Here is a 9,155-nt window from a genome sequence, read left to right as displayed (position 1 = left end):
AGGAGGGTTGGTTTACAGGTACCTTTAGCTGAACTAGCCAAGTGCTTGTGCAGTGCAGTTGGAAGTCATTTGCAGCCCCAGGGAACTACTGCCGATAAACCCAGGGAGGGCTGGTCTTTCGGGCCGGTCGAGCTCTGCTCCAGTTCAAGGAGGATGTTGACAACCTGGAGAGGGTTCAGGGAAGAGCCAGGAGAATCATCAAAGGGCTGGAAAACGCGCTTAGTAGCGACTCCAAGAGCTGAGTCTGGTTAGTTTATTGAAGAGCAGATTAAGGGGTGAGTTGACCACAGCCCATAAGTACCTGCAAGGGGAACAAATATTTGATAATGGGCTTTTCAGTCTAGCAGACGAAGGTCTAACCTGAGCCAATGGCTGGGAGCTGAAGCTAAAGACATTCTGACAGGAAACCAGGTGGAGACTTTTAACAGGGAGGGTCAGTAACCCCTGGAACAGCATCCCAAGGGTGGGGGAGGGGGATTCCCCCTCACTGGCCATTTTTAAATCCAGATTGAGTGTTTTTCTAGAAGATCTGCTCTAGTTGGACCTGGAATGAAGTCAGGGCAGCCCCATGGCCTGGGTTACACGGGAGGTCACAGGGGTCGTTTCTGGCTTTAGAATCAAGGAATTTATTAACCCTCAAATTTCCCCTGGCCATATAGTTTTTTTGCCGAAGTATTTTCAGCTCCTCCCCTTCTGCGAATGCCCAGCCACCTTGGTCTCTTCTGCTGTTTGCCAATGGCTGATGCTGGGACAGCTGGCTTGGCTGGTTCCCGTGCCTGCACGTGTCACTGGGTGAACGTGGCTGCAGGTGCCGTCCATACACACTGGACAGGTGCAGGCAGGTACCGAGGGCAGGTAGTGTGTGCGACCTCAGTGCCCCAGCTGGAACCAGAACCAGAAATACTGGCAGGCCGGGACTCCATCCCTGTTTTGCACGGAGCAGAAAACAGAAACAATTCCTCAGGCACAAGCCCCGCTGGTTCACCTTGTTAGGACCCCATCTACTGCCCCAGAAATGCAGTATGGGCACTGGCTGCGGGCAACTAAACTCGTGCTAGATGAACCCTTTCTCTGCCGGCTCTCCACCACACCTGCTGTAGGCTGAGACCCGACGGAATGGCAGGGCAGCGCGGCAGGTCTGTGCTACGTGAACAAGGCTGGTGCCTTCAGCAGCTCAGCATGTGGTTAGAACACGGGCGAGCAACTCAGGAGCCCTGGGTTCTTGGCCCCTGGCCTGCTGGGTGACTTTGGGCAAGTCACAGCCCCTATCTATGCCTCAGTTTCCCCATCTGTAAAATGGGGATAACGATACTGGCCTCTGCAAAGTGCTTTGAGATCGACTGATGAAAAGGGCTAGAGGCGAGCTAGGTGTTATTGGTACCTGGGTAAACCTGGAATAATTAGCAGGTGGCTAAGCCAGTTTTTGGCTTCCTGTTGTTTCTCCTCCGCAGCTCAGACACGGCCTCCAGGCTCAAACATTCTCACGAAACAGCTTGTCTTCCCCAGCGTGCTTCCTGTCGCCCACACGCACTGGCTGGGCTCTTCACGGACAGCCCTGATCTGAGAATGCCAAGGAAGCAGTCGGGGGGATCTGAGAGCTGGGTAGTTGCAGGTCCTGCGCTCGGGAAGGCGGGCAGCTGCTGGTGGGAGGCGTGTGCTGTCAGAGCCTGCACAGCGAGAACGAGAACAGACACAGCAAGGGGCGATGTAGCCATTCCAGATGCCTGAGGTGCCCATCCCGTGCCCACAAGGTAGCGAGGGCTGGGTGGCGTTAGCTGGGGCAGGGAATTCCTGGCAAAGCAGCTGAGCTCCTGGAAGGCCCCCAAGAGCCGTAGAAGCAGAGCTGAGCCTGACCCGAAGCATTGTGTCCAGGCAGAATCCCAGGGCAATGTCTGTATTTGCTAGTCCCAGGATGGAGCGTGCCGGACACTCCAGAGCATCTCCTCTTTATTCAAGGGCACCTTTTCAAATGGGTCTTGCACCATGTGCTGGCCACGTGTCCCACTGCATGCACGGAAGTGAGCGCGGGGGCGTTCTGAGTGCACTTCACTAGTAACGTGCGTGCAATGGCGGGATCGCAGCTAACGGGGCCATGTGAACCATCCTGATCTCCAGCCTGCGTTCCTGCCAGAGAGGGGGCCAGGCGCTGGCTGCTGAGGGAAGTTCCAGCAGACGAGGCCACTGCCCAGGGGGGCCAGGGCAACGTGAGCGTCAGTGAAGATCCCAGGCTGCAGCTGGGCCTCTGTCACCTCCCGAGAGCGCTCAGCAGGGGCTGGGCTGGGGTTTGTGCGTCCAGGGCAGATGACTCCACCTGTGCGTCCAGGGCAGATGACTCCACCCGTCACACAGCGTGTCTCAGGGATGCTTTGCCTGGCACCCATAACGCTGGGTGTCCTTTGGGATGCATCCAGGCGTTTTGTGCCCACTTTCCTTAGCACGCTGCGGGAACTGGAGCATGCTCTGTAAACACGCGGGGCCAGATTCTGCTCCCGGTCAGCCAGCGGCACAGCTGGGGCTGACAGATCTGAATCCAGGCCCTGGCCTCCAGCCGCTCGTTGTAAAACAAGTGTGGCTTAAAAAAGAAGAAAACAAGTCAACAGAGGCTTGTTTTCCACCTGGGCTGACAGTGCGAACGCTGCTGGCTGGGCAACAGGGGAGAGGCCAGGTGCACTGGCTCAGTCCCTCCACTCCCTATATAAGGGAACTCCCTGGGGCTTCGGTGCAGCCGGACTCCTTGTCACTCTGCAGAGGGAGGGATTTGGGCGGCAAGGTGCCGTCAGCCGGACCATGGCCAGTTTCTCCTGCTCTGGGGTTACTCTGGGGCCCCGGCTGAGCTGGGTCAGCATGGGGGGGCTGCAAGGGGGCGTTCCGGGAGGACTCAGTGTCTGTGGAGGGGCTGGGAGCATCAGCAGCCGTCTGTTTTCTGGCAATGCCAGTCTAGTCGGGCCTGGGCTGGGAGGGGGTGCCAGGGAAAGGGCCTCCTCAGCATGAATGAGAAGGACACCATGCAGAACCTGAACGGCCGCCTGGCTGCCTACCTGGAGACGGTGAGTGAGCGCAACGCTGGCTGGGGCTGGAAGGCAGCCCCACACCTAACGCTAGGGGGGCTGATGTGACAGCATGGCTCAGCAGGAGAGCAAGTAAAACCCAGCGGGCAGCAAAGCTCTCAGTAAGGGAACATCCGTAGTGCGTGTGAATTCTTCCTGTTAATCCCGTTTGGTATGGTAGTAACTAGGGGCCCGTGGTGCTGGGGGCCGTACAAACACAGGGCAGCTGACACACGGACCAGTGGGTTGTCCAAGCCATGTGGGTGCAGAAATCTCTCTCGCTAGGCTGCCCATCACCATAGTCTCTAGGCTCCTAGAGCTTTATTTAGAGTCTGGCCTGAGGCCACTTTGAAACCCAGCCCGCAAATGTACAAACAAATCTGTTGTAAGCAAAGCATTTGCAGCCCAGCTCCTGCTGGGCTGTGCCCCCCTGGCTGCTGACGGTGGCACCGTCCTCCCCCTGAGGCAGTGAGACGGGTTTGGCTTTGTTACCAGAGTCCGTCGCAGGGAGAGCCCAGAATCCCAGGCCCTGACAGGTGAGGAGCCTTGTCCATCACCATCCACTTGGGTCTTCACGTGCCTTCAATCCCCTGCCAGGTGCGATCTCTTGAGGAAGCCACTGGGCAGCTGGAGCAGCAGATCTGGGAAGTCTATGCAAAGAGAGCGCTGGCTGGATGCCAGGACCTGAGTGGCTACTTCAACACCATTGCGGAGCTCAGATCACGGGTACTGGGACTCCGAGTCCTTCCCCTAAGGGGGGAGACCTGGCATTGACTCCCCCTTTGCCTCCAGCAACTGCTCCGTGTTGTTACAGGGACTGGATTTCAGGGGCTGCCCTGTGGGGGCTTGGTGAGCCATCCTTTAAAGCACACAAGCCCTTATGTTAGGAAGCTAATCTTCCCATTTCCACCCTGGTGTGGCTGGTGCAGAGATACCAGTCTGAGCCGTGTTTGGCCTCAGCCAATAGCTCTGAGTGGTGTGAACTGTTCCTGTTCTTCTCAGAGGGGTGTTGACCCGGAAGCCTAATAATGGTAATTCAATGGTCAGTAGCATTCATGATTTCTCTGCTGAAATAGGGACCAACATCTTGTACCAGTGTGAAAAATTAATGCAGCTCAGCCCTGGAAAGCAGCAGTGTTCGGATTGTCTGAATCCTTCCCTAACAGGCGGGTGTGGGTGTGGGTGTGTTGTGGGCGTGGGTGGGTGGGAGGGGTTGTGATGGCAGATGGTAACTTCTCCTCATTCTGATTCCCATCATGCTCATATTTCTACTTCAACTGCAAATGGATTTTAAGAGCCACTATTCTGAGATCTGCTGGAGCTGACAACCCGACCGGTGAAGTTTATACACCTGAGAGCTGGAGTATGGCACACACAACAGCAGGGCGTAGCCAACAGCCCACTGACCTGTCACTGACCTACCCTGCTGTCATCCCGTAAAGCAATAGCAGCCCCTGTTCTCTCCTTCTGCAGATCCAGGCTGCGTCAACGAGCAATGCCCAGCTGATCCTGCAGATTGATAATGCCACGCTAGCTGCTGACGACTTCAGAGTGAAGTAAGGGATCTTCATGGGACACCCCTCCTCCTCCTTGGCCTTTTTCTTTAAGGACCACATTTTCAAAGCAGCCTCTGAAATGGCCCCAGTGAAATTTGCAAGCACTTCCTCCGCAGGCATGAGACAGGCATTTGCGCATGCCAAAGAGGTGCACTGGAAGATGTTATTTATTTAGGGTTGCTACCCGTCCAGGTTTTGGCTTCTGTGTCCAGGTACCATTTAGGATTGCCAGGTTCCTGGTTTTTGACCGGAAAGTCTGGTTGAAAAGGGGACCTTGGCAACCCTAGATGGCACCAGAACCAAAAGCCCGGTTACCACGGGGCAGGGAGAGGAGCCAGGTTATTAATCCACACTAACCCCTGCTCTGCTGGGGCTGCCAGGCTTCTTGAGATGATCCAGTAAGTTACAGGGTGAGGGGTGGGGAGGAGCAAGCAATGGGGGCGGGACCTTGGGGGAGAAGGAGGTGGAGCCTCCAGGGAAGAGGTGGAGTTGGGGCGGGGCTTTGGGGGAGAGGCAGAGCAGAGGTGGGGCCATGGGAGAAGAGGTGGGGCAGAGGGTGGGGCCTTTAGAAAGGTGGCAACTCTATATTGATGATGATTTGTTGTGTGCTAGTGTCTAGAGGCCTGACTGTGGGCGGAGGCCGCATGGTGCTAGGAGCTGTACATGTGCTCCCTGCCCCAAAGGGCTCACGATCATGACAGCTGCTTTGAAAACCCAGCTGAGGTGAATGTCTTCCTGGCTGCAGACGTCCATGCACTCCGCTCAGCCCCAGGGCGTCTGCGTGAGGCTCCCAGAGCAGGCGCCGTCGGGGCGTTAGCACTCCTAGGACAAACCTGGCTGGGTTTGCCTGCTCAGCCAGCAGGGTCCCAGCGGGTGTCCAGGACCCGCGTAGCGGCGATTGGGTCGCTGAGATGCAGCGTCTTGTGCTTCTCCGTACAGGTTTGAGTCGGAGCTGGCCACCCGGCTGGGCGGAGAGAGCGACGTCGCTGGCTTGCGCAAGGTCCTGGACGAGCTGACCCTGAGCAGAGCCAGCCCACAGGAGGAGCTGGAAAGCCTGCAGGAGGAGCTGGCTCAACTCCAGAAGAACCACAGGGAGGTGTGGCCACTGCAAAGCCCCAATGGGATCTGCAAGGGCCAGACAGGGTCACTCAGGGGCCTAGTGATTTGAGGGCTTTAAAGCCCACGAAAGGGAGACTGACAAACTGCGTGATTCAGTAACAATTCCCCTCGCTCCCCACACCCAGCTCTGCAAACGCCCCTCAAATCCCGACCCACAGCCCCTGTTAGCCCAGTCCTGGCCTCCTCCAACACCCAGCTCTGCAAACGCACCTCAGTCCCAATGCACAGCCCCTTCTCCTGTTCCCGCCATGGGCCTCTCATGTACCCAGCTCGGTCTGCCAGTCCTGCCACATGGGATGTTGCAACCATGACCTGGACAAACATCCTCTGGGGACTAACTCAGCTCCTTCCTTTCCCTTCCCTTGGCTAAGTCACCGCACCTTGGTTAGGATCCACTGTGCTGTCAATTGCCCCCGCCGCCCCCTGCCCAGCCTCCTGCTCCTTCTCACAGGGGCTGGTTCCCGTTACATCCCGCAGGAAGCGGCTGCTCTCCAAGGCCGCCTGGGGGGTTCAGTCAGCGTGGAGGTGGATTCTGCTCCCGGTGTCGACTTGGTGAAAACCCTGGCAGAGATCTGGGACCAGTACGAGGATGTCATTGAGAGGAACCGCAGAGAGGCAGCAGCCTGGCACAAGGAGCAGGTAGGGGCCTCTCAGCAACAAGCCACAAGACAGTCTGTGCCTTCCCTGTGGCGGATGGTTTGCTCTGCTACCGCTCATCTGTGGCACATGGTCATGTTCCTGCACCACGCCAGAGGTTTGGTGGCAGGTGGCTGCATCGACCCCAGGGTCACGCATCTCCAGGTCCAGGTGTCTCTCTCCATCCCATACCAGAGAGGATGCAAAATGTCCCCTGAACCATGAGATGGCACCTAAGCCATTACTAGTGCCCCAGACCCCTGAGGCTCTTCTCTTCTGTGCAGTGTGAGACGGTCACGCAGGAGGTGGCCACCAGTGCGGAAGCTGTCCAGGGTGCCAGGACGAAGATCACGGAGCTCAGGCGCATAGTCCAGGGTCTGGAGATTGAGCTGCAGTCGCTCTGCAGCATGGTGGGTACACAGGCCTCTTGCCATCAAGGCTGGGGTCAGAATGGCTGTAGAACGGAGCCAACAAATTCTAAAAATGTTCCTTTTGGGTCAGCCTGAGACGCTCCCTCCCATTCGCAATTGTTTGGCCGAACCGAAAAATTGGTTATTGGCCTCGCTCTAATGAGCCAGCCAGGGCGTCGCTCCCCTGCATGCACCTGGGCCGGCGTCTGCAGCTGGGCTCATCCCACCTTTGCTTTCAGAAAGAGGCTCTGGAGGGCACGCTGGCTGAGACCCAGGCTGGCTCCGGGGGTGAGCTGGCACAGCTGCGGGGGCGCGTTGCTCGGAAGGAGGCCGAGCTGGCGCAGCTGAGTACTGGCATCCAGCGCCAGGCTGAGGAGCACCAGCAGCTGCTGGATCTGAAGACCAGGCTGGAGATGGAAATTGCCACCTACCGGCGCCTCCTGGAGGGTGACGATGTCAGGTCGGGGATACGCAGCTCTTAGCTCCAGGGGCCTCAGGCTTGGGTGTGGGGAGACCCTCAGATGGGCAAATCCCTCCTGCTCTCTGTGCCTCAGTCTCCCCAGCTTTAAAATGGGGCTAGTGATACTGACCCTCCCCATGTCACGTTATTAACGAGGGTGAGCTTGGCAAAATGCCTCTCTTAGAGCAGCCCCTAGTGGCCATGGATGTTCACAATGGCAGCCTGGAACTTGAGGAGGAAACTGAAGAACCCATGAAGGGTGGGGAGGGGGCCAGGGAGCCCCAGAGAAGGGCCAGACCCAGACCACTAGGCCATGCTACCTCAATGCTGAGGGCAGCCCCTGTGCAAGGGTCTCCCCTCTCCCTTCTGTTCTGGGAATTGGCCCCATTCCCTGTATCACCAGCAGCCATGAGATGGGATCACTGGTGTCTGGCTCAATGCCGGCAAGCGAGAGCAGGGCCCATATGCAGGTGCCTGGACCTTCCCTTTGCTGCAGAAAGGGGACGCTGCAGCATTTTGGGAGAATCACAAGGGATTTGGGGGCTGGAGGGACTGCCCCTGATCAGACTCCAGGCCCAGGGTCCCAAGGAGAGAGAGGCTGAGCCCAGGAGGGGCCTTTGGTGGCTTTGGGCGGCTGCTCCCTGGCTCAGCTGGGTGCCTGTCCTTTCTCTCTGCAAATCTGGCACCAAGTCACCTGTGAGACAGACACCCCCAGGTGAGCGGAGCAGGGAGAACGGCGCCGGTTTCACTCCTGGGCAGCGTCCGAGGGGCTGTGCCCTCCCGGGGATCGCCCCGTCCCTCCTCTCTCTTTATTCTGCCTATTAAATACGGAGTTTGGTGCTGGCTGGGGTGGGGGGCTGGCTCTTGGGGACGCAGCCCCCTGGGTATCACAGAGCAGGCGCAGCCCAGCCATGGCCTCTCCTTCGCCTCTGGGGACGTGCCTCACATGTGACCTCCGGGGCAGCGGGGTGCCCGGGCTGTGTGGCCCAATCACTCTCAGCACTCTCTGCAGGGGCTGCAGTCAGAGGCCAGGGGCGGTGCTGGCACTGGGGAGAGTTGCCCGCTGAGGGCAGGACCGAGCCCGTGGCCCGAACAGCCTGTGGGGGGCGACACTGTTCAGTCACTGCTGACCTGGGCCAGACAGGAACCGGCGACTGACTCGGAGGCTGACTACACCAAGGCGGGCAGGGGTCACAGCATGGCACGTCCCTGCGCCCTCTGCAGTGGGGCTGGGTTTTCCCCACCGCTACTGGGCGTTCACGGGGTGCCTGGCACCGTGTGTGCGGGTGGATGCGCCGATTCTCTGCCACACCCCACCCCTGCCGCACAGTTAATTCCCCAGCCCCACTCTCCTGTTTTCCTTCTCTCAGAGGCTGCTAACAGCTCCCCCACCTCCGGGAGGGTGAAGACTGTGATCGAGGAGCTCCTGGACGGCAGGGTGGTGTCTTCCCACACGGAGGAGGTGGAGCATCCCCTCTGAGGCATGCTGGGATTGGGGAAGAAAGGGGGATCCCTCCCCACCAATCAGGCCCCAGCTGCCCCAGCCCCACTGATTTCCTGCTTGGTCTTCTGTGGCTTTGGGTTCCAATAAAGCAAGTGGCGCAGCGTGGGCTCAAGACGGGGCTGTTGTGTGGGGCTTTCTGGGGTGGGGCCTGAGGGAGACCCAGCAAAACTCATGGCATGTGTGAGCGAAGCCATGATTCCAACCCAGGGTGAGTGCACCGCCCCCGGCCCCCTGCACAGCCTCACCAGCCCCCCATCCGCTGCCCCCCCAGCATCCCCCCCATGCACTGCCTCACCCCTCCACTCTGTGGACTCAGATCTGTAGTGGACCATAAACACTGACTGGTGCATCGCAGCATTGAACGGTGTGGTCCCATCCCTGGAGGATGGAGAGAGTTAATGCAGGGGACAGGCCCCCTTTAGC

At 58.6% G+C, this 9,155-nt stretch overlaps 1 protein-coding gene across 1 annotated transcript; it reads left to right on the top strand.

Annotated features, from left to right (window-relative positions):
- Positions 1-2,787: 2,787 nt before the first annotated feature.
- LOC141978398 (keratin, type I cytoskeletal 19-like) lies at positions 2,788-8,708 on the top strand. The gene is given in 10 exon segments (XM_074940458.1): positions 2,788-2,971; positions 2,974-3,047; positions 3,645-3,773; positions 4,521-4,603; positions 5,543-5,699; positions 6,200-6,361; positions 6,643-6,768; positions 7,008-7,228; positions 7,906-7,943; positions 8,599-8,708. Coding segments are annotated over 10 exon segments (1,284 nt in total).
- Positions 8,709-9,155: the final 447 nt, after the last annotated feature.

Source organism: Natator depressus, chromosome 27 (genome assembly GCF_965152275.1).
Source record: "Natator depressus isolate rNatDep1 chromosome 27, rNatDep2.hap1, whole genome shotgun sequence".
Classification (NCBI taxonomy): domain Eukaryota; kingdom Metazoa; phylum Chordata; order Testudines; family Cheloniidae; genus Natator; species Natator depressus.
Note: the sequence above shows the minus strand (reverse complement) of the source record. Positions and strands in the feature narration are given on the sequence as shown.